General features: G+C 35.8%; 1 protein-coding gene and 1 long non-coding RNA gene across 3 annotated transcripts in view; one reads left to right on the top strand and one right to left on the bottom strand.

Annotated features, from left to right (window-relative positions):
- Nucleotides 1-4351, bottom strand: part of LOC150004557 (uncharacterized) — a 61008-nt gene extending 56657 nt beyond the window's left edge. The window contains exons 1-2 of the long non-coding RNA XR_016512394.1: nt 4153-4351; nt 2956-3013 (exon numbers count right to left, since the gene is read on the bottom strand). This is a non-coding gene — a long non-coding RNA (uncharacterized LOC150004557). The remainder of the gene's footprint in view (nt 1-2955; nt 3014-4152) is intronic.
- IL7 (interleukin 7) overlaps nt 3559-27839 on the top strand; it is a 60442-nt gene continuing 36161 nt past the window's right edge. For both annotated transcript variants that reach the window (XM_090282896.1, XM_090282897.1), the window contains exons 1-2: nt 3559-3743; nt 9080-9213. In XM_090282896.1, the coding sequence (XP_090139022.1) occupies nt 3734-3743; nt 9080-9213 (144 nt within the window). In that variant the 5' untranslated portion in view covers nt 3559-3733. The remainder of the gene's footprint in view (nt 3744-9079; nt 9214-27839) is intronic.

The following is a 27839-nucleotide window of genomic DNA, read 5'->3' as shown; positions in this document are numbered from 1 at the left end:
AAAACAGCCCAAGCTCAGTTAAATATAATATGAGGAACAAACATATACCAATTAAGAATGTAATTACAAAATTCTAAATTAAATATTAGCAACTTAAATTTAGCTTTAAGATAAATTTGTGGTTTATTTAGAAGTGGAACAAGAAAAAACATGATCATGTAAATAGATATTCAATAGTTATGTGATAAAATTTAAAATTAATTCTCATGCTCAGGTCTGAAAAACAAAGATATCTGTTTAAATTATGGGTTATCCATTATAGCTCTTTTTTCCCTGGACAGGTAAATGCACCGTTTTTGAACCCTAGTTTCACTAATTTTTAAAATGAGATTACCTTAAATTCTTGGTTTGAAATATCAATAAATCTTGTCCTTTCTTTTTTATAATATTCTTTTATCTTTGAAATTACACATTTAACTTCTAATTTCACCATCAGGTTTGCATTGCTATCCACAATGTGTAGCTTCATACATGTGCGTACATAAGCAGTTACATAATTTGCAAGTCCCAGTACAAAGTAAAATCGAGAGTGCTCTTGTCCAAAAATAATTAAGAATTTCAAGATAGTGACAGCAGAGCATTAAATCAAGCATGGAGCCCTTCTAAGCACAGGCCCTTGTGGTACTACACAGAACACATGCCCATAAAAAAGTCAAATGTTTGTGTGTGTGTGTGTTCAAAATATGTTGACTATTATACCTAGAAATTAAGTCCCAGGAACTTCAGAAAATATCTGTAGACAGAGCAATAGCTAGCATTCAGATCTCAGACTATCAAAACTAGTTATAGTTAGGTAAAAATAGTTCAGATAATTAAGAAAATATTTTCAGATTACCAATAACTGACTTTTGATCAAAGACTCTAGAATATTAAAAAGACACATATTAAACTTTAACGATACTCTCTTTAAGTTGACTTTTATATTGTCTTATTTCAACTTTTTCTATTATATTGTATTAATAATTCTTAGAATGTTGTATTCCTTCTCAACATTTATTATTGTAATTTATAAACTTTGCGCATTATTTCCATCTTGACTTTTCTGCACAATTCTTTGAGGCTATTAGTAAACATAATAGTAACCACTCTGTTTCTCTAATAACAAAACATCAGCATATAAAAATTTACATTTTGTCCTTGTCCACCTGTCTTATAAAAAATAATATTCAGTTTATCAAAATATCAACCATTCATTTAAGACTTCATTTTGGACTTTTTTTATAATAAAAAAATAATAACGATGTGGTGAGAATGTGCCAACTTTCATATAACAAAAATTTCAATACTTTAAGAATATGTTCTGAAGAGTGATTTTTTTACATTTGGAGTCAGAATAAAGAATTTACATCTTTCCTGGAGCTCTGAATATTTTCCCCTCATGCTTCCCCAACATTCACTTTATGGACAAGCCCTTATTGTGCCAGGTTTTATGATAATTGCATGAAAAAAGAAGACAGATTTGAGGAAGATATTGATAGATGCTCTTATCTGTCCCTAAAAAGTGAAAAAAAAGGGGGAAGGGCATTTTCTATACCTCAATACTGCTGTCAGGGATAATAAATAACTGACCTAAGGGTGTTTAGGTACTGAATTTCCTTTTAAAAGTCACTGCAGCCACCTATGTCTCCATGTTTACCTCCACTATAGGCTCCAGCCACAAGGAAGTGCCCTACTTTGCCCACCATGCTCTCTCCTGCTCTTATTTGCATTTTCCTCTCCTTTTTCCCTGTTTCCCTCTGCCCTCACATCCTTTCTTTCTGAGACATGTTCCCATTCATGCCTTCTCACTCTGTTGTTGTCTCACTCTGTGCCTAAGCAGTCCTGTCTGAATATCTGAGTCTCAATACTGTACTTAGTTGAAGGAAATTTGGCTGTGGCAGGGGAGAAGCAAGACAGTGTGGCTGGAGCCACAGTGGGTCAGAGGGGCAGCAGGGCCCAGATCACCCAGGGCCTCAGGCTTGGGGCAATGGGAAGTAGCTTGGCTGCTGTTAGGAGAATGGGGTCACAGGCAAGAGTGAAAGCTGGCCATTCTGGACTGCAGGGTGTTAATGGTTGGCCCACAGGCAATTCTCAGAATGGACAGGCTGGATTGGGATGTTTTAGAGATAGAGCTGACAGGCACTCGACTGTGGGTTGGATGTGGGATATGAGAGTAACAGATAAAAGCAGGGATCCAAGTTTCAGGCCTGAGCAATTCTCTCTCACTCTCTGTCTCATTGCTATTCTCTTTCTCCATCCCCTCTTTCTCTCTTCCTTCACACCAGACAGAATCTGGAATGCTCCTATCCCCAGGTGAACTCCTACTGGGGTCTCCATTCAGAAATCACAACCCCCAGAAACCTTTACTGAGGTCCTTACACTAGGGCAAAGATGCACCTATAGGACCCATCACCCTCATGATCCTGTCCCCATCCTGACATCAGTTTCTACATTATTCATAAGAATTTCTAACACAGGGTTCCACGCATAGACTCTGGAGCCAGAGTGGAGCAGGTCTGTGTCCAAGTTCTCTTACCAACTAGCTAAGTAAACTCTGCTAAGTTACTTAAGGAAGTCTCAGTTACCACATCTGTGAAGTACAGATAAGAAAACTGTCTACCTCACAGAAAATGTTGCATTAGACCACATATGCAAAATGCTTACTTAGCATAATACTAGCACAGAACAAATGAGAGATACATAACAGCCGTTGTTACCACTGTTATTACTTTACACTACCACCTACATTTAAGCAGAGCTGCAGACTATCAGAAACCAAAGTAAATCATGACATATCCAAATAATTCAGGCCTGAAAAAAAATTTGACTACTTAGTAATACACAGTGAAAACAGATAATATGATTTCTTAGTCAATTAAGATAAATATGAGAATCAGTTATTTAACTATGATAGTCAGGTTCCATTTCCTCCACCAATCTTAGGCTTTGATTTCCATGTCCAGTGATACCACTTACCAGCATAGGTGGACCCACAGGAGGATTTTTTCCTAAGGTCTCACCTGGGCAGGTGTATCTACAAAGAGTGGAGAGACTAATGAGAGGGGCTGGAGGAGCCAAGGGCATGACCTTCTCAATTCTTTCTACTTTCTTTTTATACAAGACTACCACACCTGTGGCAAGAGCTGCCATGTCCCCTCCCTGGCATTCGCTTGCTTTCGCCCTATACTTTTGTTGCTTCTCTTACACAGTGGCAACCAATGTTTGCCCATTCCAGCGACCTAACTCTGCTAAGGCGTCTAGAGGTCATTTAGAAAGTCTTGCCTCGAACCGATTTGATTCAGAATCCCCACCCCCACCCCCACCCCGGTACTTCTGCGGCGTTCTCCTCTAGTCCTGGCCCAGGTGCACAAGAAGCGCTAGAGAAGTACACAGGTGCGCGAGAGAGGGGGGCCACTGAAGGCGCCGGTTTATGAACCCAAAGCTCGAACCTGCAGACCCAGTGTCAAGTAGAAACTGAAAGTACACTGCGGCGGATCCTACGGAAGTTCTAGGAAAGGCAGAGCGCCCAGCCGGGCCGTGGCGTGTGCCGCTCCCCGCCCCCCCTCCCCGCCTCCCCAGGATGGATGAAGCAGCGGGCGCGGCGTGGGGCAGAGGAACCAGCCACAGAGACTGCCTCCCGACCCGACTCCCGGCACCTTCGCGCACACCATGGTGCTGGCAGTGACCATGGGCTGTGAGAGCCCGCTCCTCCTGCAGCTGCGGTCATCATGACCACGCCCGCCTCCCGCAGACCATGTTCCATGGTAAGCGCTCCGCTCCTGGCGCACAAGTTCGCGCTCCCGGCACTCTGGGGGCTCCCGGGCGCGCGGCGGGGCCTCGCGCCCAGGCGCGTCCGGGAACAGCCCGGCCTTGCACTTTGGACCTGCAGAGAGCACTGGCTCTCTCACAAGCAGCAGGCAGCTGCGCCGGAGTCCTCTGGCCCAAAGCCATTGACACCTGGGTCAGCTGCGCCTGGCAGGCTGCGAGAATCCGTCCCCGACGCCGGCTTTCAGTGCCGGGACCGAGAGCCGCAGCCTCCGCGCCGCTCAGCCGGGACAGCCGGGTCTCCGAGAGACACGGGGACTCTGTCTGTCGTTCTCAACCACGCTGCCCTCCGTTTTTCTCCCCCAGCCATCCTGCTCTCGTCCCTGGCCGCTCCAGATTACTACTCACGGGCGCCCGGCGTCGGGGAGCACCTGGGCTTCTACAGCTCCCAACTCCCTGGAGAAGTGAAAGCGCGGCTCCCACGGGACGTGCTTTTAAACCCTAAGGGGATAGGTCTCTGGAAAACCCCGTTCTCTTCCCTCTGCCTGGCTGGGAGTTTCCGACAAGGGCTGTATCGTGTGCCTTTTGCCAGGAACCAAGTCCTCGGGCTGGCACCGGAGAGGCCAGTTTCAGGTTTCTGTTTCTTCCTATTTTAATTGTGCGGGGTACGGACTTGAAATGGACTAGGGAAGAGGGTTCGAGCTGGGTTCCGTTGGCAGCCATGTGGCCAGAGTAGAGCCCACAAACTTAACTTGAAGAAGAAATGGGGCAAAAAGATGTAAGGGGAGAGGATCTGCTGAGGGAAATTGGAATCTTTTACAGTAAATACTTCCTCAAGCAAAAGGAGCGGGGGAGGGGAGAGTGCTGGAATATGGTGCAGCTTGTTTGTCCATTTGATGCTTGGTCTGTGGGCTTTCCTGGTTCTACCCTGGGCTCAGAAGAGCCCTTTCTCATCTCACAGGTATTAAAGAATCAAGAACTGGCATAGTCCAGAATTACCAGATTAGTAAAAATATAAAGGGGCACGGGTTAGAGTATAGAAGACAATTATGGAAAACGATTTAAAATAGGCATTCTCCAAAAGTTTATGGAGAATTAGATATTAGGTGTATTCTTGTTTTCCTTTCAGTCTTACGGGTCTCCTGCAATTACTTTTTCTGGATCGTTTCTAGTTCTATCTTATCCTTGCCTCACCTCACCTCTGCCTGAAGTGAAAGGTCAAACAAGAAAAGGAAACCAAGGCTGTGCATTATGAACAAGGTGGCTTTATTTTCTGAAATATATCTATATTAATTGTGTACCATAAATTATTATCAGCAAGAAATATTAGAATTCTAAACTTGGAATAATGGTTATAGTAAGTGGCTTTCTGCATTTTGTTTCAATTGATTTCACTAGAAGCTTAAGGATAGGCTTACGCTTTATCCTTTTCTTTGCTATTTTTTTGGGGGGGGTGTTGAAATTACTGAGGACGTACTATATGGTCCTCAACTGTGCTATCTAGTTTAGATAACCTAATTATAGTTAAGGACCGAAAAGTGGAATGTTAATAAAAACAGAGAGCTGGGAAATATTAGAAATTTTGAACATGGATAAAGGAATATTACACACAGCACCACATCAATGTTTAAATATCTTAAACAAAAATGGAAAAGACCATTTCATAGGACTAACTTACATGTCTTAACACATGTGAGAGTTTTTTTCTGGTTTCACCTCTGACACATAGCCTAGTGTAATTACAGCAGACAGTGGTGTCTTTTTTTCCTGAGATGAGAGTGTATGATGACAGTGTTTCAGGACTTGGCCAGTAAGTACTGTAGTGAAGTTCATTTGGAGCAAGGTGGTACATTGTTGTATATTACCTTTGACTGCACCGCACACTGTTTGTTCATTTGTTTGTTTGGAAGCAGGGTAGGCTGGTGGCTAAAAGCTGAGTTTCTAGATTCTTCAACCTGATAAACCTAAATTTGAACTACATTATATATTGAAAAAAATTTTATTTGGGTTCCAGATTTTCCATTTGCAAAAATGTTAATAATTGGCAGCCCCTTAGCTCATTAAATGGTTATGAAATATTAGATGCAATGTCATATGATGGCTTCAGAAATGTCCTTAGTATTTATCATGGTATTTGAGGATAGAATTACAGTCTAGTATGAATATGCTTATGGCGTTTATAAGATTTCTTTATGTGAGCATCATCATATTCATTTTTGTAACCTTAAAAAGCTGATTTTCATACAACATATGACTGTTTTATACTCTTCATTAATATTTTCTTTATTCACTCATTTTCTTGTGCCCATTTATCATATTAAAGCCAAGTCTTATCATTCAGATGTTTTCTAATCCATCCTGAATGTCTTTTTACCATTTGAAAAAAAAATTCCCATTGAAAATAGGTCTATGTAATGTTTGTCATGGACAATCAATTAACACTTATTGGTCTTAAAGGACAATGAAAGTTGGATTTGATTGATTGTAGAAACTAATTTATTTATGTTCACTTTGACCCCATAATTTAAGTAGCTGAGGATTGAATGTATTATTTGGCTTAAATTAAAAACCATCAAGAATTTTTTAGACAGCCATTTTGTTTTAACCAAATTCCCTATTGAAAACAAATTCTTCACTTTCAATTCCTTCAGGAAATCTAAAGAAAATTCCACAAGCCCAAGCTTGCCTTGCATTATTCTTTATGGTTTGTCTTTTTTGTAACCTAATGATAAGGTTAGGGCTGGGGGAAGTGTGGGTATCTACATATAATTTGAAACAAAACAAGAGTCCTTTTTCCATTATGACTATGTTAAAGCAAGCTCAAACCAGGCAATACTAATGTTACCCTATGTGGTGTGGAGAAAATATTTCAATTACAGACCAAAGTGCAAGTCATTAGCAAGAGAGCTGGGAATCTATGAGATGTAGGTACAAAGCTGGGTGTGTTTACAACATTGTCCATGAGCTATTTCAAATTTAAAGTTACTGTATGTTGTGGATGGCGAAGTAGATTATGAGAATTAAAATGCTTGAGAATTGGAAAGGACATGAAGGGATCATTTAGTTTCAAGTTTTCATTTTACAAATCAGGAAAGTGAAGCTTAAAAGATGTTCTGTTATTCATTCAGACCACAACCCATCATCATACTAAAACACAAATCTCATCTACACTCTGCTACCCTCGGTGCTCCACATTGTCCTATTCTGTCTGGGATTAACTTATTTAACAATAATGGCAAAAAGGGCACTTCTTACTGACAAGTCAAATTATGTTTTAGAATTTGAAACCACACACACACACACACACACAGACTGAATTTTCCACCAAGTCATCATTCAAAAGCATTGATAAAATGCCTTTCAATGAATAAACAGGCTAATGTGAATTTGGAAGCACAGATTACTAAAAGTTGAGGTGAACCAGGGCACAATAGCTAGTGCACTATATAGATAATAAAACAACCTCCTTTAGTAAAGCATAAAATATCCTTTGAAATAATATTTATGTATAATAGTAAAAATGCCTCTATTTCATTCTAGCATTTGATTACTTTATTGTATTTCCCTTAAAGCTCATTTCAAGTTATGTGCCATATAACTTTTCCTTTATCATCTACTCCTCCCAAAGTACACCATGAGGACACTTGTAAGGTGACAGAGAAAAGCTTGTTTCTTTACAATCCATACAAATCTGGTTACAAAGTTAGGACATGATAAATCATTAGTAGTTTACATTTGAGAATCCTCAGGATGAAGGAACAGTAATAGAAGAGAGAGGCAGAGCTGTGTAATATTGCATGAAAGTGGTTTGCATTCAAAAGACCAATGTGATAACATCTTATCAAAAGATGATGGCCATTTCTGATCAAATCCTGGTGAGGCAGCAAGCTCCAGACCTGGAACCTACTATCCATGTTTCAGAAAAAGATTAACTTGCAGAACTAATATGTATACGATACTTAGCAGTGCTTGGTACATGGTAGGTATTCAATTAAAAGTAACTAGTGTCTTCATCATTATTAGTCTCCTAAGTGAATTATTGCTTGTCATGTATACAGATATTTTATGCAGAGCAATAAGTAGATTCCATGTCTCGTTTTGTTTCTCTTGCCTTTCCAAGTGTCAGTGACATATGAGAATGTGATTCATGTATAATTGATGTTTATTCCCATACCTGCTACCCACCCTACCTTCTCTATTTGTAAAATATGGGTAATTAATAGCACATAAGTTATTGGGGAGAACTACCGATTTTTATATGACATATGATGATACCATAGATGACAGTGTTATTGGGAACCTTGTGATATATTTAGCAGTCTTTATCATTGTCATAATATTAGTACCTTTGGGTCTAAGGAGTATTGTTTGTAATCTTAATCAGAGAAGGTGCACATGTGAAATGTCTTGCACTCAACAAGTACACTTAAAGTTCATTTGGGGAATTCATAGAAAATATGTTGTCAACATAATTCAAGAGTTTACAGAAATATGCAGAGAAGATACTCTGCCAGGTTTATGAAGAATTAAATTCCAATATAACTAGATTTTAGGCTTTCTTTTCCATGTATTATTACTGTTCCAAACGATACCATTTATGAGTTCATTCCTTTTGATTAGACAATTGCCCATAATTAGGAAGGCTTATAAAAAACAGATGAAATCATTAGTTAACAGGGTGTGAACTTATTTACTGGGTTTTTCTAACATATCAAGAAGCTAAACAGCAGGGTTTGAAGAGAATATGAGTCTCAGGGTAATTAGAAAAAGGAGATACTGAAAAGATAAGGAGCCTCAAAATATAAATGTCACAGTTCTGAGAAGGCTAAATACTATATATATATATACACACAGACATGATCACAGAGTAGTGCCATAGAGAGGAACCTGCAAAGCATGCACTTGGACAACCATCAAGTTTTACATACATATACAATCGCATGCCATAGATCATAAAACTTCAAAAATTCATACCTTTTTTGCCTGTCATTAGTTTACCTATTTACCTGTGGATGTCTTTTCTTGTAGGGGTGTTCAACATAAGTCAAAATTAGGTGAATTATATTTATACCCTAGAATGTTACCCAGAAGCAAAGAGACTCTACTGGCATCCACCCTGTTCTGCATTTTCTCAGAGTAATTTCTTAATTAAAAAGTGAAAGAAACCAAAACACTAAAATTCTTACTTTGGTTGTTATCTAATATTGAATTTTAGAGTTACTAATAATTGTTTACAATATTAGAAATACATGGTCAGGCCCATTGAAACACTACTATCAAATTAGATAATATGCCTTATAACATTTAGTTTATTCTTACTTGCTGTTGACTTTAGTTTCTTTTAGGTATATCTTTGGAATTCCTTCCCTGATCCTTGTTCTGTTGCCAGTAGCATCATCTGATTGTGAGATTGAAGGTAAAAATGGTGAAGAATATCAGCATGTTATAATGGTCAGCCTCAATGACTTGGTATGTACTTCTTTTGCTTTTCTCACTCTTTAACTCATTGGGAAAATTTTACAGATACTGTCACTACGTAGTTTTATATTCTAGTATCCATTTATAATTCTTTTTTAAAATTTCTTTTTTATTCCATTTATAATTCTTGAAAGTGAAATAAATAAAGAATAAAATTCATTGAGCTACTGTGTATTTTCATAGTTGATATCATTATATCCTTTAAAAAAATTTTTTCCTAGACTTTCAGAATCCCACACCCTACTACCCCTAATTATCAAATTTCTTGTAAGCATAATTTAGCATAACTCTGTGCATTTCCTCACCTCACATTAACAGCTAGTCTCTGTAGAAACATTATATCAAGAGAGGGAAAATAACAGAATATAACATTTTAAATTATCGTGAAAAGAGATATGTATTTTATCTGAATATATATATGTACATGCATATATATTATGTATGTGTTTCATACATATGCATATATAATTTGCTGTGAGTTAAGTTTTCTATTTACTATAAACTATTTTTAATAATATGTTTTATTTTTAGAGCAGTTACAGGTTTATGAAAAAGTTGAGCAGAATGTAAAGAACTCCCAGATATTCACTCTCCTTCTGCACAATTTCCTCTATTACTAACATCTTGCACATTTGTTACAATTGATGAACTACTCTTGATACATTATTATTAATTAAAGTTTATAATTGGCATTAGGTTTCACTCTTTGTGTTGTACAGTTCTGTAGGCTTTGACAAATACATAGTGTCATGTGTCCACCAATACAGTGTCATACAGAATGGTTTCACTGCCCTTAAAACTCCCCTGTGCTTACTGATTTATCCCTCCTGCCCTCCCCTTGAACCCATGGCAACTACTGACCTGTTGTGGTATCTCTAGATTTGCCTTTCTGGTATGTCATATAGTTGGAGTATTGCGGTATACCTTTTTTTAGACTAGATTCTTCCACTTAGTATTGTGAAGTTAAGGTTTCCCATTAATTATTGGGCTTGATATCTCATCTCTTTTTATTACTGAATAAAATACCATTGAATGATTATACCTTGGTTTGTTTCTCTATTCACTGGTAGCAGGACATATCTTGGTTGCTCCTAATTTTTGGCACTTATTAATAAAGCTTCTATAAACATTTGTGTGCAGGATTTTGTATGGACATGCAAAGTGAGTTTTCAGCTCACTTGGATAAATACCTAAGAGAGTGATTACTGGATTACATGGGAAGACCATGTTGAGCTTTGAATAAAACTGCCAAACTGTCTTCCAAAGTGACTATCCTATTTTTCATTTTATAGTTCATGAATTTTTGACATTTTCTGGACTAAATCATGCTACTAAATTAATCTTTCTAAGTCAAGATAATGTTTTTTTAATTTAAATATTATCTGGGCGGGGAATCAACTAGTATTAGTTCTGCAATACTTATGTGAAACTGAAAAATAAATAAATTAATTAAAATCCTATTGACAATTCCAAAGGAGAGTTTAGTCACCAGATTCACAGCTTCCCCGCCCCCATCATCCCTGCCCCGGAAATACAGAGGAGTTAATCGCATTAAAATGCACAGCAGCAACAATGGTACTATTAAACAAAGCAGAGCACAGAGCACGACTACTGGTTTTAAGGAGATTAATTCACAAGACAGGGAAAAATAAGTGAAGTAATCAATTCAAGTGAACAGTGCTGTGATAATCTCGGGAAAGCTGTAAATATGAGATCATGCATTTGAGGGAAAGAGAGAAAGTCAGAAATTATTCTTATTAGCATGACTGGTAGAGAAGATTGAGTCAATCACTCAGCATGTACCAGATGCTTTTCCGACATGACTGTGTTTAAATCTCAGGGAGACAGTAATAATAATGATAATTAGAAGTGCTTGTTATTTATGTTCCAAGTGATAACTGATTTAACCCTCTCAATGTCCTTAACAGACAGGTACTCTTCTAGCTTCATTTCACAGAGGATGAATCTGAGGCTCAGGCTACACAGTCTGTAAGTGTTAGAAGGATCTGAACCGCGTTGGTAACCCACACCTTCTCCTGCCTCTGTGTTAGTTTATTCACTCAGCAGACATTTATTTGGCATCTGTTATTATGGAAAATGCTTTGACATGTTGGGTGATGGAAGGCTGGGGATAAGGCAAAGATGGACCAGGTATAGACACTTCTTTTTAGGAGCTTACCTTTGGTGCTGGTTAGGTCTCGGGGTGAAGAATTCAAGTTGCAACTTGAAAAGGAGTGGCTGCCATTCTGTCTGTGCAAATGGAAAGACTGGTTGTGAGCCAGATTTGGAAAGACATAGAGTGTGTTCTAGAAGTAAGTGAATAAGGTCAGCTCGGTGCTAGGAGACAGATCACATTGTGGAGTGGCGTGCTAATCTCCAGACATTTTAGACAGTACACCCCTTTAGTAAAAATTTTTTGAGCCAGTACTTCAATTATACATTCAACATTTATTAGCATATATCGTTTTCATAGTATTTTCATGTATATTACTAATAATACATACAAAAATGAAAATTTACCAAGATGATATAAAAACTAAATTATGATAGAATTTTTAAAATGTCCTTTCCTGTTGCAGTGGACTGTCCAGTGTGGACTCCACTTGGAACACCATGGACATAGCAGAAGATATGAGTGGACCTATGTGTTATACAGCAAGATTGAAGTAGTCTTGATGTAATGGTATTTAGACTTTATTCTAAACATAACTAAAAGTCAATGGTGATTCAATCATGAACGTAACATTTCTTTAAAATACAAATTTTTGAGCATCTGCTATGTGCAAGGTGGGCCATTAAGATAAATGGTAGTCCTTGTTCTTCTATAATATATGGGGTGATGGAGACACATGTCACTATAATACAAAATGATAATAGTACATTATAAAAGTTTCATACATATTACTTATTGAGCTTCACAATATCTCTATGAGGTTGTGATGACGACAATAATAATAGATTTTTCTATCTGCCAGTGCTGCTCTGAGTAGTTTCCATGTATTAATTTTATAATTCTTACAACTTTATGTAATAAAGGTACTGAGACCCAGATAACATAGGTGGCAAGTGGCAAAGCTGGAATTCAAATAAAAGCATTCTGGTTCTAGAAAATGCCTTTATGAGGCAAAGCAGTTAATACCCTCCCCCCATTGCCTATTTTTGAGGGAGAACATGGATTAGGGAGTTATGATGATAACTGACATCAGAAGGTATGAGGAACTTTAAGATGGTGACCAGACTGGATGACCTGTAGGGAAATGAGTTGGGGAGATAAGCAGGTGTTTTGAATACTGCTAAAGTCATTTAGATAAGATCAATAAGGTGGAATTTAGTTGTCGAAGTAAGAAAATAAACATGATGAAAAACTATTACATAGAGTCCAAGTAGGGTCCAGAGGAGGGAGGCTCATAATAAATGATAAAGGTGCTCATTTCATATGATCTGCCAAATATGGAATTTAGATTCCTAGAATTGGGATCACTAAGTTAACTAGGTTTAGCATTTTTAAGTTTCTTAATACATGTAACCAAATTATTTTCCAGAAAGTACTGATCAATTTATAGTTCTTACAGTAGTAAGAATTCTTGTCAGCATTGAGTATTCTTATTTCTGATAAAATAACCTTTTGTTTTGATTTACATTTCTTTGATTGTGGCATTGTCTTATACATCCATTCATTTTATATTTTTATTATTTTGCATTGAGATAAAATTCAATTTACAATTTACTTTTTAAAGTGTGCAAGTTAGTGGCTTTTCATATATTCACAAGTTGTGCAATCATCACCACTATCTAATTCCAGAACATTTTCATCACCTGAGACTGATGAAAATCACTAGTAGTGACTTTCTGTTCCCCAACACCAGATGCTGGCAGGCACTAATCCACTTTCTGTCACTACAGAGCTGTCTTTTTCAGGCATTTCATATAAATGGAACCATACAATATGTAGTTTTTGTGTTGGGCTTCTTTCATTTAGTGTAATTTTTTCAAGATTAACCATATTATAGCATGAATCAGTACTTCTTTTCTTCTTATAGATCAATAACATTCTCTTCTTTGAATATACTACATTTTGTTTAGCTATTCATCAGTCGATGAATGTTTGAGTTGTTTCCATTATGAGTGGTACTGCTTAGAACGTTGGTGAACAAGTTTTTGTGCAATTCTCTAGGATATATACCTACAAATGAAATTGATTTGTCATATGGTAACTCTGTTTAACTTTTGAGGAAAAGCCAAACTGTTTCCAATGAGGCTGCACCATTTTACATCCCCACCAGCAGTGTATGAGGGTTGCAGTTTCTCCACATCATCACCAGTTTGTTGTCTGACTTTTTACTCTAGTCATCCTGGTGTGTAGAAAGTAGTATTTCAGTTTTTAAAATCCTCACCCAAGGATTTGTTTTTATTGATTTTAGAGAGAGGGGGCAAGAAAGGAAAAGGGGGGCGGACAGAGAGAGAGAGAGACAGAGAGACAGACATTGATATGAGAGAGAAATATCAATCTGTTGCCTTCCATACTTGCCCTGACTAGGGATTGGACCCACAACCTATGTATGTGCCCTAACCAGAAACCAAACCCACAACTTTTTGGTGTGTACAGGGTGATGCTCTGTCAAAATGAGTCATCTAGCCAGGCCTCTTGGTTTGCATTTTTCTAATAACTAATGATCAAGCATCTTTTCATTATTGACCATTATTATTGTATGTTCTTTAAACAATCATCTCTTCAGATCCTCTGCTCACTTTTAAATTGTGCTGTGTTTTTATTGTTCAATTGTGAGAATTTTTTATATACTCTGGATACTAGACCTTCATCAGATTTGCAATTTGTAAATATTCTCTCCTTTCCTGTGGGTAGTCTTTTCACTTTCTTTATAGTGTCCCTTGAAGCACAAAAGTTTTGTATTTTGATGCAGTCTTATTTAGTTATTTGTTTGTTTGTTTATTCATTTATTTATTATTGTTGGTCATGCTTTTGGTATACAGTATATCCAATGTCACAAAGATTTACACCTATATTTTTCTAAGAGATTTGTAGTTTAAGTTCACATTTAGGTCTTTGATCCAGTTTTAGTTAATATTTGTATATAGTGTGAGGTGGAGGTCCTCCTTTATTCTTTTTTTAGCTGTTCGTGTACCTTCTGGTGTAAAGACTGTTTTCCCCATTGAATGATCTTGCCACTTTTATTAAGCATCTATTCAATCCAGATGTATGGACTTATTTCTGGACTTTCAATTCCATTCCATTGTCTCTATGTCTTTCTTAATATCAGTCACACATAATGTTGGTCATTGTAGCTCAGTAATTAGTTTGGGGATTGGAAGTGTGTGTCCTCCAATGTTCCCCCTGTCCCCAAGATTGCTTTGGCTCTCATGGGTCCCATCATTTACCTTAAGTCAATTATTGATATTTATCCTATGGATTGGCTACATTTTTAAAGGGATTCTATTGTTCAAAAGCTTTAGAATTTAAATGCAATGCAAAACTCTCTGGTGATATCATGCTTCTGCACTATAATTTAACCACATAATTCCAGACACTTTTAAGCATGGCCAAGTCAGTAGAATGGATCATGGAGAGGGTGGTGACAAGCTTAAAGGTAATCTTCTCCCTTATAGCTGTCAATATCCCTTGTCATTCTCCTATTACCTCTACTTTCATGCTCTAAAAGAAATTGTAGAGATTTAGTCTAATTTTTTCTTTAAATGTTTCGTAGACTTCACCAGTGAACCCATCAGGGCCTGGTGCTTTCTGTTTTAAAAGGTTAGTAATTTTTATTCTATTTATTTAATAGACATAGGCCAATTCAGATCATCTGTTTCTTCTTACATAAATTTTGGTCACACATAATTTTTGAATCTTAAAATACACGTAGGTGTTACCAAAAGCAGTAAAATAGGGTTAGGGGGCTCACCCAGGGAGAGGATGGATCACCTTGCAAAAGAATGTAAATAGAAAACCACTGGGCGTGCTGTGGTTGGATTGCAGGATACAAGATGAAAACTGAACCCTCAGAGGGAGCCTGGACCACTCAGTGCTACACCCACCATACAGAGTATTCTGGACTTTTCCCTAAGCACCAAGAAGTCACTGAGTAATTTGTGTGTGGGGGGGGGGGGTAGGTGGGAGGAAGACACTCAATATAAGAGCCATAAAGCAGATATCATTGTCATCGCTGTACTGGAAAGGACTAAAACTCTGAATAAGTATTTGATGAATGAATAAAATAATGCCATCATATTTTTATCTTCAGCTTTTTTATTTCTGGCAACCCTGTAGATAATCTGTAGGATAGGATGGAAAGCAAGACAGTGGAAAACAACTTCACTAATTTAGGTGAAAATTGTTGATGGCTGTAAACCAAAGTAGTGATTCACAATTTGGGGGCTACTTCAGAATAAACTGAAAAGCTTGTTAAGACACAAGTTGCTGGGCTCCATCCCCAGAGATTCCTATTTTTGAGGACTTTTGGTGATCTGGGGGGCCCCCCCTGGATAATTTCCCTTATTTGGAAAGAATTTATGAAGTCAAAGAAAAAAATTAGAATAGTCCCCTGATTTTAGTCTGAAACCTAAATTATATTGCCTCAGCTCTGCAAAGCCATATATTACATTTTGTAGGTATTAGCTGATATGAGTTTGTGTATTCATTTTTTCAGTAGTTAGCTCAACCACAGTAATAAAATAGAAAAAAATTTAACCATAAATTCATTTAGCTATTATTTTTGTTACACATTTTATTTTAGAATCCATGATAAACATCCATTTTAAGGATATATAAAGCAACTTCTGTATCATGGAAAACTGTTTTTTCACTGACCCTCAATTAGATTGCCTTTCAGTGAACCCGCATTGCAGTGCAATGTGAGGGACACTGAGTGCAAGATAAGAAGTTGAATTTGTTACTAGCTTTGTTCTTAGCAAGTACTGTGATCTTGGATACCTCATTTAACCTCTTTAGACTCTTCGATCTCCAATAAAATGTGGAAATTGAATTACCTCTGGGGTCCCTCAGAGTGCTCAGATTTTTTGAGACATGGAAAACGTTATGTCTTCTTTTCTTCTTTTTCTTCATCGATCACTTGTCTTGTTTTCCTCCTTTCATAAATATTCATCAATCCCCTACTTTGTACAATGCTTTGTTCCCAATTCTTACAAATAATAATAATAATAATAATATTAAATGGTCTTCAATGAACATATATTATCAAGGACTGGAGTGAAATTTATTCAAAAATAATTGTCTTATAGAAAAACAAATAAGCCATACTTGGAGAAGAAAAAACTGTTCTTTACTCCATTAAACAGTCCTGACATCTTTTGACCATAAATGTATGAGTTTATTTCTGGAGTCTTCTAATATATATATTAATTGTTTTGGCTATTTCAGGTTGCTTTCAATTCCATATAAATTTTAGAATCAGCTCATCAATTTCTAGGAAGTAATTTAGGATTCTGATAGAGATTTTATTGCATCTGTATATCAATATGTAGGGTATTGTTTTTTTCACAACACATAATGATGCTTATAATCCATGAATATGGTATGCTTTTTCATTTTTTAGATATTCTATAATTTCTTTCAACAATGTTTTGTGGTTTTCAGACTGTAAGATTTGATTTTCTTTTATAAAATTTACTTCTAAGTATTTTATGTGTCTCTGATGCTATTGTAAGTGGAATTACTTTCTTAATTTCATTTTAAAATTGTCTGTGATTCTTAACTCTGTACTCCTTGTATACTTACCTAAGTTTGTATCTTATTTCCCCACACTAGTCTATAAGTTTGTCAAGGACAGTTTATGTTTAATTCATCCTTGTATCTCACAGAATGCTCAGCACCGTACCTTGCACCTAGTAGTTTTTCATATAAATAAAAATATGAGTTGTAATGATATATGATAAATGACATATGAATTGTAAATCAGCAACATAAGTTAATGAGAGCCCATAATTTTTTTCAAATAGGCTAAGAAGTCTTTTTCTTAGATATTTGTTTCTTTGGAAATTTGTTATTAATCAAACATCAGGCACTTTAAAAATTTTCAATATGAACAGGTTTTGGATGTTATACATTATTTTATCTTAAAAAAGTTATTTTGCCTAAACATGACAAATATGATTGAGTTACGTAACTCTTCATGATCAGACTTGAGGCTGGTCAAAATTTAAAGACTGCTAGAGAAGGCCAAACACTTTCTAGGAATGCCTCAGTCTAACACATTCGTGAAGGACTGTCCTTTGTTTTAAGTTATAAAATTTAATATCTAATGACTAAGAGGTTATAATTAGCTCATACAATTTCTAATATTTTTATCTCTATTCTAAAGGCCCTCAGAGATCAACTTCTGTCTTTGCATAGATAGCTCCCATGAACTTTGGAACCATTTCATTCAAATATGAATTATAAATCTCTACCCAGATGTACTGTGGCACATCATGCACAGTAGAGAGTTAATTATCATCACTTTTATCATGTTCCTTCTTCTGCATTTTGTTTCTTAGGTAGCAGCATTTGCATTTGTCCAGTCATTTGATCTTGAATGTCTGGAATCATCCTTGACACCTTCATTCTTTCATATAATTTATCATCAAATCCTATAGATTAATATATCCCCATAACACCTGCATAAATCATTCATTCTATTGACTTCCACTGCTGTACTCTTAGTTCAGGTGGCCATCAAATATCAATGGGACAACTTCCACAGCCTTCAGCCTGGTTGATCTCATTACCTCCAGTATACACCTGTCTTCTTCACTGGCATTTGTATTATCTTTCCGAAATTTAAATCTGATACTCTCTCTCCTTTTTAAAAAATTCTTTAATACTTTAAAGTCTCTTTATCTGAAGAGCAAGTTAATGATATACCCTCTTACCACTCCTTGCTAATCCAGGAATACAAAAAAAGGAAATAAAATATATACAAATGAAATAAAATGGTTTTTGTTTACAGATGACATCACTGTTTCCTACAAAATGCAAACGAATCAACAAAAGAACTCCCAGACCTAAAATCAATTATAGCAAGATTGAGGGATACAAGTTTAATACACAAAAGACAATTGCTTTTGAACAATTGGCATTTGAAATTAAAAACCACCCTTTATATTAGCATCAGAAAAGAGAAATACTCAGGTATAAATGTAACAAAGTATATACAATATCTGTATGAGAAAACCTATAAAATCCTGATGTAAAGAAATCAATGAAGAACTAAATAGATAGAGATATTCAATGTCCATGGATAGGAAGACCCAATATTGTTAAGATTTCAATTCTTTCCAACTTTATCAATGAAATTCCAACAAAAAATCCAACAAGTTCTTCTGCATATATCAACAACTTGCCTATAAAGTTTATATGGAATGTTAAAAGACCCACAATAGCCAGCACAATAATGAAAAGAAAAAAAAAGAGTACTGATATGACCCAATCTCAAAATTTATTATAAAACTAGATTAATCAAAAAACAGTATGATATTAGTGAAAGAACAGACAAATCAATAGAACAGAATAGAGAACCCCAAATAGACCAATACTAATATAGTCAACTGATCTTTGACAAATGATCAAAGCTAATGCAATGGAGAAAGGATAGTCTTTTCAACAAATAATGTTGGAATAGCTGAACATCCACACACATACAACAATAGACCTTCTACCTTTCATAAAAATTGACTCAAAATGGATCCTAGGCCTAACAATAAAACACAAAACTCTAAAACTCATAGAAAACAGCAGGGTAAAAAATGTAAGTGACCTTGGATTTAATGATAACTTCTTACACATAACACCCAGTAGTTCAATCAATGAAAGAAAAAAATGAGGTTGGATTTCATAAAATGAAAACTCTGTTACAAGAATAAAAAAGCAAGCCACAGAATGAGGAAAAATATTTGCAAAAGATATATCTGATAAAGGAATTGCTTTCAAAATATCCAAAGAACTGTTACAACTCAGCAATAACAAAAGAAACAATCTGATAAAAAATGTGCAAAATATCTGAACAGATACCACACCATTCTATTCAGTGGAATATAACTGATGATAAAAATAAGTGAGTTACTAAGCCACAAAGGACACAGAGGTATCCTAAATGAATATGGTGTGAAAGAATTCATTCTTAAAGAGCTAAATACTATATTATTCCAACTACATGACCTTCTATAAATGGCAAAACTATAGAGATATTAAAAAGATCAGTGGTTGCCAGGGGCTGGGGAGGGATGGAGGGAAGAGGGGTGAGTGGGTGGTGCATAGTGTAATTTTAGAGCAATGAGACTATCTGTGTGGCACTTGTAATGGTGAATTCATGATATACATATATTAAAACCCAGAGAACTCTACTGCACAAAGAATGAACCTAATGTAAACTGTGTTTTGGTTATTAATAATGTAATGATCTTGATTCATGAATTATAACGAAGGTACCACATGTTAATGCAAGACAATAATAGGGGAGACTATGGATGGAGAGGAGGGGATACATGTGACCTCTGTGTTCTTTTTTTCTGATTTTTCTATAAACCTAAAAGTGTTTTAAAACATAAAGTTTATTTTTAAAAGCAAATAAATAATTAATTAAAAATAAAAGTACTTATGTTAAGGCTACATAAATTCTCCAAATCCAACATCCCTTGGTATGCACAAGCAGTCACTAGGGAGGAAGTAATTACACTTCCATAGATATTTTCCTGGGAAGAATGACATTAAGAACCTAACCTCTTATTTTTTGAGGTCCAATCATATTAGATTCTTTATGAAAGACTGAATTGTTCCTGGCTGCTATCCACTGATGAGGAATTCATGATGAGAGAAATGAATCATAAATGGTCACCTGGACACCGCACCAGTTTCAAGACATATGCTGGAGAAAGTTTACTCTAGAAAAATAAGGATTGTCATCATTTTCATATCAAGTACCCTGGCATTGCAGATAACTTTGAAGACAATGTTGGGCATATAAGTATGAATTAAATAATTATAATTTTGGTACCTGAGGCCTATGTATGGTTGAAGCTGGTACAGATAACTGGACCAATAAGAACATCAGACTATGTTGCATGGATTTTCTGTGTTGAAGCCTTGTAGCTGCAACAGACATCAAAAGAAGAAAGAAAAAGCATAAGCCAAAGACTGAGGATGGATCAGAGTCTCATTTTCTCTATGTAGCAAATGGAAGGAAAAGTCATTGTTTGCACTGATTAAACTCTCTATATTCTGAATTCAGAAACCTGAAAATAAATATCTCTGTGAATCTAGCAAGTCAAGATAGAACTAGTTTAAATGGAAAAACTGAAGACATGACATTGAGTACTTTCAATCTGCTAAGGCATAATGGAAAAACTGAAAAGACATGACATGGCATTGAGTTCTTTCAATCTGCTAAGTCATTCATACCTGTTTTGAAAACTACTATGACCTCCTTTCAACAAAGAAAGGATATAATATACATTCTAAGCTTTGTAATGGGCTTTAACAGACTGTTATATGATGACACAATAGAGTCTAAAGGTGCATGTATCACTTGGATTCATGATTTAAAATGTGCTGCAGGGGTAAGATAACACATGGAAGCACATTAAAATGAACTAAAACCTTATAATAGTATAAAATAGAAAATCAACCTTAAGAAGACACTTCTTTTTGCACACACACACACAAAGTCATTGAGAACTGGAAACCTAAGAATGAGAAAAATCTTTCAAGAAAAAACATGGCTAACATCATCTCCTAAAAACAACGCCCCTCTAAAATTAATGAAATGTGGTGTGGTGGGTTGAATGATAGTGCCCAGATTACATGCACACCTGGAATCCATGAATGTGACCAAATTTAATTGTACCCGAAAAGACCCCTTTTCCAAGTTAGAATGTTCAGCCTGAATGTGCCATTTGCTTAGCTATGTGATATAGAATAAATTGCTTAATATATTTACTCTTTAATTTCTTTATTTTTTAAATGGGCTTAAAATTAGAACCCTCACTTCATGGGGATATTATAAGGACTAAATGAAATAATATGTGCAAAGTTCATGAAACAATGTCAGGAACTTAGTGAGCATTCAAGATGTGATGGTTCTCAATATTTTTTTATGTTGGAAATATGTCTACAACAATACCTTCTAAATTTCTTATTTTACAATCTTAAAAAGCAGAAGCAAATAAAAACTATAGTAATTTTAACAGCTATAAAATGCTTGAATTATGAGTAAATTTTTTAAAAAATTTGTGTAGCAGATGATTTTGCATTTATAGAACTTAGAAGTAGATCATTGATAATTGGTTTTCAAATTTTTATCATGAAATTTTTTCAAATAAATCTCACACTGAACTCCAGTGAGGCCTCCAGCCTTAACTACTTTTCATCATGTTATGCCCATTTCTAACCAGCCCTTGTGAAAACCACTGCTCAAATTTATTGTACACATTTTACTGGCAAGGAAATTCAAGGAGAGGCTGCACCCTATCAGCACAGGGCCACAAGAAGGTCATGTAGTCTGGAGGTGTTTGGGTCAGAATCTCAGCTCTGTCACTTTGGCTTGGAGACTTTGGACAAGTCAATTAAATGCTATAGGGTCTTAAAATTCATAATTCATAAAGTTAGAATTTTGGCTTGCATAATCTCAGAGGCCCATTCCTGCTGAAAAATTATTTAATGCCACTAGTGGAAATATTAAGATACAGTTATTCATACCTCTGTTTCAATGTTCTTTCCATCACACAGATGTAGGACTACAGTCTATTTACAATAAAAAGAAAATGGATACCCCATATGAAAATTCTATATAATTCTCATAACATTCCTGTACACCAGAGAAAAATACTCATTCCTCTCTCATCTGTGGCACTATACCCCCTACAGGTGACTATGTTGCCAGGTTTCTAATTTTTAGTGTCTGTATTTGACATCAATGTTAATATTTAGGAAACCTGCCAATTGCTGAATCATGCATTTCTGGAATAGCATTTCTAATCCCCAAGTGTACTTAATCACACCTTGATTAGTACAAATAAGTTGAAAAAACAACAACAAGTTGTGTACGTAGGGTGTGTTGGTGAAGTTGGGAAGACCTTGAATTAATAGAAAATACATAGTCATCTGCTGGAAAGGTGTCCAATGCATACAGAATTTTACATAAGATAAAGAATGGATTTAACAACTAAGATTTATTCATCACCCTTTGTGGTATCCTCCTCTGTTCTATATTCATAACATTGTAAATGTTTCTAATGCTTTGTGCTGATTGATTTTTCTTAAGTTGAACCTCATCAAAGAAACTCTATAGAGGCAGTTTCACAAGTGAAAATTCACATTCATAAGTTTTTTTTTCGAACCCTTGTGCATAAAAAGCATTTTGGGGCACTTTTATGATATTATTTTGAAACATCATATTTGAGAATATAATCATTTTCAGTGTTATTATGGGATTCTGTGATTTATGTCTGGAGTGTTCTCTTAAGTGGATGACTATCAATTTTGCTGAAGCATTAAACTTTCTCTGTTATCGTTTATCTTCTATGAAGACATGCAATATAAAACATGTTATTTATTGGGTGTAAGTTAAATAAGAAGCAATGTGAGAATAAAATTCATTAGAACGTCTTTACTTGGGCTACTCTTGGTCATAAGAAAAAGTGGGGTATTAACAAAATTATGCTTTGGTAGCCTCTGAGCTTTTACTATTTAATTTACAGTTGAGAATTAATAGTACTACATAGTCACCTTAGAATTTTAACATAAAGTTTAGTAGAAAACATATTTTGCTATTAGATTGGTATATTCTATTTATTGAATGTCAAGGATAATTAATATATATGTATTGTCATAAAAAACAATAAATGCTACTACCAAGAGATTTTGCTTACTCAGCCCCCCTCACCCCTTGTTAACATGCAAAGTTGGAAAAGAGATGAAGGAAAGGCAAGGGAAACAGGCTTTTTTTTTCCTACTTAATGTGAACTTTTTTTAAAAATTTAATTTTATTGTTTTTCTATTTCAGTTGTTCCATTTCCCCCCCATTTCTCCCCTCCCATCCAGCCCACCCCTTCTCTCACAGTTATTTCCCACACCGTTGTCCATGTCCATGGGTTATTTATACTAGTTCCTTTACTAGACGCTTCCCCTATTTACCCCTTCTCTCATCTCCCCTCCCCCGATAACTTTTTGTGTCCCTTGTTCAATTGTGTTCATTTGTTTGTTCATTAGTCTCCCATATTAGGTGATATCATAAGGTATTTTTCTTTCATTGCTTGGCTTATTTCACTAAGCATAATTCTCTCTAGTTCCATCCATGTTGTTGCAAATGGCAGGAACTCCCTCTTTCTTTCTGCTGCATAGTATTCCATTGTGTAAATGTACCATTGTTTTTAATCCACTTATCTACAGATGGGAACTTAGGCTGTTTCCAGCACTTGGCTATTGTAAACAGCGCTGCTATGAACATAGCGGTGCATAGGTTCTTTTAAATTGGGGTTTCAGGATTCTTCAGGTATAGTCCTAGCAGTGGAATCGCTGGTTCAAAAGGCAGTTCCATTTTTAGTTTTTTGAGGAAAATCCATACTATTTTCCACAGTGGCTGCACCAGTCTGCATTCCCACCAGCTGTGCACCAGGGTTCCCTTTTCTCCACATCCTTGCCAGCACATGTTGTTTGTTGATTTGTTGATGATGGCCATTCTGAATGGCATGAGGTGGTATCTCATTGTGGTTTTTATTTGCATCTTTCTGATGGCTAGTGATGTTGAGCATTCTTTCATATGTCTGTGGACACTCTGTGTATCCTTCTTGGAGAAGTGTTTGTTCAGGTCCCTTGCCCGTTTTTTAATTGGGCTGTTTGTCTTCTTGATGTTGAGATGTGTAAGTTCTTTATATATTTTAGAGATCAATCTCTTGTCTGAGGTATCATTGGCAAATATGTTTTCCCATATGGTTGGTTTCCTTTTCATCTTGCTGATGTTTTCTTTAGCTGAGCAGAAACTCTTCAGTTTGATGTAGTCCCATTTTTTTATTCTTTTTTTTTATTTCCCTTGACTTAGGAGATGTATCAGTGAAAATATTGATATGTGGTATATCTGAAATTTTCCTGCCTATGTTTTTCTCTAGCACCTTTATGGTCTCATGGCTTATATTTAAGTCTTTGATGCATCGTGAGTTTATTCTGGTATGTGGTGTAAGCTGGTAGTCTAGTTGCATTTTTTTGCATGTCCTGTCCAGTTCTCCCAGCACCATTTGTTGAAGAGGCTCTCTCACTCCATTTAATGTTCCTTTTCCCTTTTTTGAATATGAGTTGACCATATAGACCTGGGTTTATTTCTGGGCTCTCTATTCTGTTCCATTGATCTGTATGTCTGTTTTTATGCCAGTACCAGGCTGTTTTGATCACAGTGGATTTGTAATATAGTTTGATTGTGATTTCTCCTATTGTGCTTTTCTGTCTTAAGATTGCTGTCGCTATTCGGGGTCTTTTTTGGTTACATACAAATTTTTGAAGTATTCTAGGTCTGTGAAATATGTCACCAGAATTTTAATAGGGATTGCGTTGAATCTGTAAGTTGCTTTGGGTAGTATGGACATTTTAATGATGTTGATTCTTTCCATCCATGAACCTGGAATTTGCTTCCATTTATTTACATCTTTCTTATTTTCTTTCTAAAGAGATATGTAGTTTTCCGAGTACAGGTCTTTTATCTCTTTGGTTAAGTTTACTCCTAGGTACTTTATTTTTCTTGTTGCTATAGTAAGTGGGATTTTTTTTTTTTTTTTTGGTTTATATCTCTGACATTTTATTGTTGGTGTACAGAAATGCCTATGATTTCTGAATATTGACTCTGTACCCTGCTATTTTACCAAATTCGCTTATTATTTTGAGTAGTTTTTTAGTGGAGTCTATAGGGTTTTCTATGTACACTATCATGTCACCTGCAAATAATTACAGCTTTACTTTCTCTTTTCCAATTTGGATGCATCTTATTTCTTTTTCTTGTCTGATTGCTGTGGCTAGAACCTCCAACACTACGTTAAATAGGAGTGGAGAGAGTGGACATCCTTGTCTTGTTCCTGATCTCAAAGGGAATGCTTTCAGTTTTTTCCCATTGAGTATGATGTTGGCTTCAGGTTTCCCATATATAGCCTTTATTATGTTGAGGTATGCTCCCTCTATTCCTATTTTGCTGAAAGTTTTCATCACAAATGGGTGTTGTACTTTATCAAATGCTTTTTCATCTGTGGATATGATCATGTGATTATGTCTTTCATTTTGTTTATGTAGTGTATTAAAGTTATTGATTTGCTAATATTAACCCATCCTTGCATCCTTGGGATGAATCCCACTTGATCGTGGTGTATGATCTTTCTAATGTGTTGCTGGATCCTGTTTGCCAATATTTTGTTGAAGATTTCAGCATCTGTGTTCATCAGTGATATCTTCGTTGTGTCTTGACCTGGTTTTGGAATTAGGGTAATACTGGCTTCATAGAAAGAGTTTGGGAGTGTTTCCCCTTTTTGGACTTTTTGAAATAGTTTGAGAAGGGTAGGCATTAGTTCCTCCCTAAATGTTTTGTAAAATTCACCTGTGAAGCCATCCAGTCCAGGGCTTTTGCATGCCAGGAGTTTTTTTATTACTGTTTCAATTTCACTCTTTGTTATCAGTCTGTTCAGGCTTTCTATTTCTTCTTGATTCAGTTTTGGAATATTATATGTTTCTAGAAATTTGTCCATTTCATTTAGGTTGTGATTTTTCTTGCCATATAGTTGTTTGTAGTAATTTCTAGAATCCTTTGTATTTCTTTGATATCGATTGTGATTTCTCCTCTCTCATTTCTGATTTTATTTATTTGGGTACTCTCTCTTTTTTTTTCTTGGTGAGCCTGGCTAAAGGCTTGTCAATTTTGTTTATCTTTTCAAAGTATTAGCTCCTACTCTTGTAGATCTTTTGAATTGTTTGTTTAGTTGCTATGTCATTTAATTCTGCTCTGATCTTGATGATTCCCTTCCTTCTACTCGCTCTGGGCTTTGTTGTTCTTCCTCTAGTTCTTGTAGCTGTCGGGTTAGATATTTTATTTGGGATACTTCTATCTTTTTCAGGCAGGCCTGTATTGCTATGAACTTTCCTCTCAGGACTGCTTTTTCTGTATCCCATAGGTTTTGGGTTGTTGTGTGTTCATTATCAATTGTTTCTAGAAACTTGATTTCTTCCTTGATGTCGTTGTTAACCCATTCATTATTTAATATTGTGTTATTCATTCTCCATTAGTTTCAATGTCTTTGAGTTTTTTCCTTGAGGTTGATTTCTAGTGTCAAAGCACTGCAATCTGAGAAGATGCTTGATATAATCTCAATTTTCTTGAATTTGTTGAGACTTGTTTTGTGTCCTACCATGTGGTCTATCTTTGAAAATATCCCATGTGCATTTGAAAAGAATGTATATTTTGCTTCTTTGGGGTGAAATGTTCAATATATGTCCATTAGATCCATTTAATCTAGTGTGTTGTTCAATGCCTCAATATCTTTGATGTTTCTTTGCTTTGATGATCTTTCTATCGTTGATAATGCGGTGTTAAAATCCCCTACTAGGAGTGTGTTGCTGTTGATATACTTCTTGTAGTCTTCTATTATTTTTCTTATATATTTGGGTGCCCCTATGTTGGATGCATATATGTTTACCAGGGTTATATCTTCTTGATGGATTGTTCCCTTAAGTATTATGAAATGCCCTTCTTTGTCTCTTTTTATGGCCTTTGCTGTTAAATCTGTTTTGTCTGATATAAGTATTGCTACCCCAGCTTTTTTTTCATGTCCACTTGCCTGGAATATTTTTTTCCATCCCTTCCCTTTCAGTCTGTGTAAATCTTTTGTTTTGTGATGTGTCTCTTGTAGACAGCACATATATGGGTTTTGTTTTCATGTCCATTCTTGTACCCTATGTCTTTTGATTGGAGTATTTAAATATTTATATTTAAGGTTATTATTGACAGGTATTTATTCAATTCCCTTTGTACCTGTGTTCCTCTCCCTCTCTCTTTTTTTTCTTTTTCTTAAAGCATTCCCTTTTCATATCTTGCAGTGCTGGTTTGGTGGAGATTTATTCTTTTAGTCTTCCTTTGTCTGGAAAACTCGTATTTCACCTTCCCGTTTGAAGGAGACCCTTGCTGGGTACAGTAGTCTTGGTTGTAGGTCTTTGTTTTTCATTGCTTGGAATATTTTTTGCCTTTCCCTTCTGGCTTATAGTGTTTCTGTTGAGAAATCAGTTGATAGCCTTATCAGAGCTCCCTTATGTTTTATTTGCTGTTTTTCTCTTGCTGCTTTTAGGAATCTCTCTTTGTCTTTGAATGTTGCCATTTTAATTTTGATGTGCCTTGGAGTGGGCCTTTTGGGGTTCATCTTCATTGGGATCCTCTCTGCTTCCTGGACTTGTATGACTTTTTCTCTCCTCAAGTTAAGAAAATTTTCTGTTATTACTTTTTCAATCAGGTTTTCTACCCCTTGCTCTTCTTTTCCTTCTTGTATACTTATGACTCTAATGTTGTTTCATCTCATGTTGTCCTGCAGTTCTCTTAAACCCTCTTTATTTTTTTGAAATTATTTTTCATTTTGTTGTTTATTTGTGA

Source organism: Furipterus horrens, unplaced genomic scaffold, assembly GCF_987537825.1.
Source record: "Furipterus horrens unplaced genomic scaffold, mFurHor1.1.pri manual_scaffold_7, whole genome shotgun sequence".
Taxonomy (NCBI): Eukaryota; Metazoa; Chordata; class Mammalia; order Chiroptera; family Furipteridae; genus Furipterus; species Furipterus horrens.
Note: the sequence above shows the minus strand (reverse complement) of the source record. Positions and strands in the feature narration are given on the sequence as shown.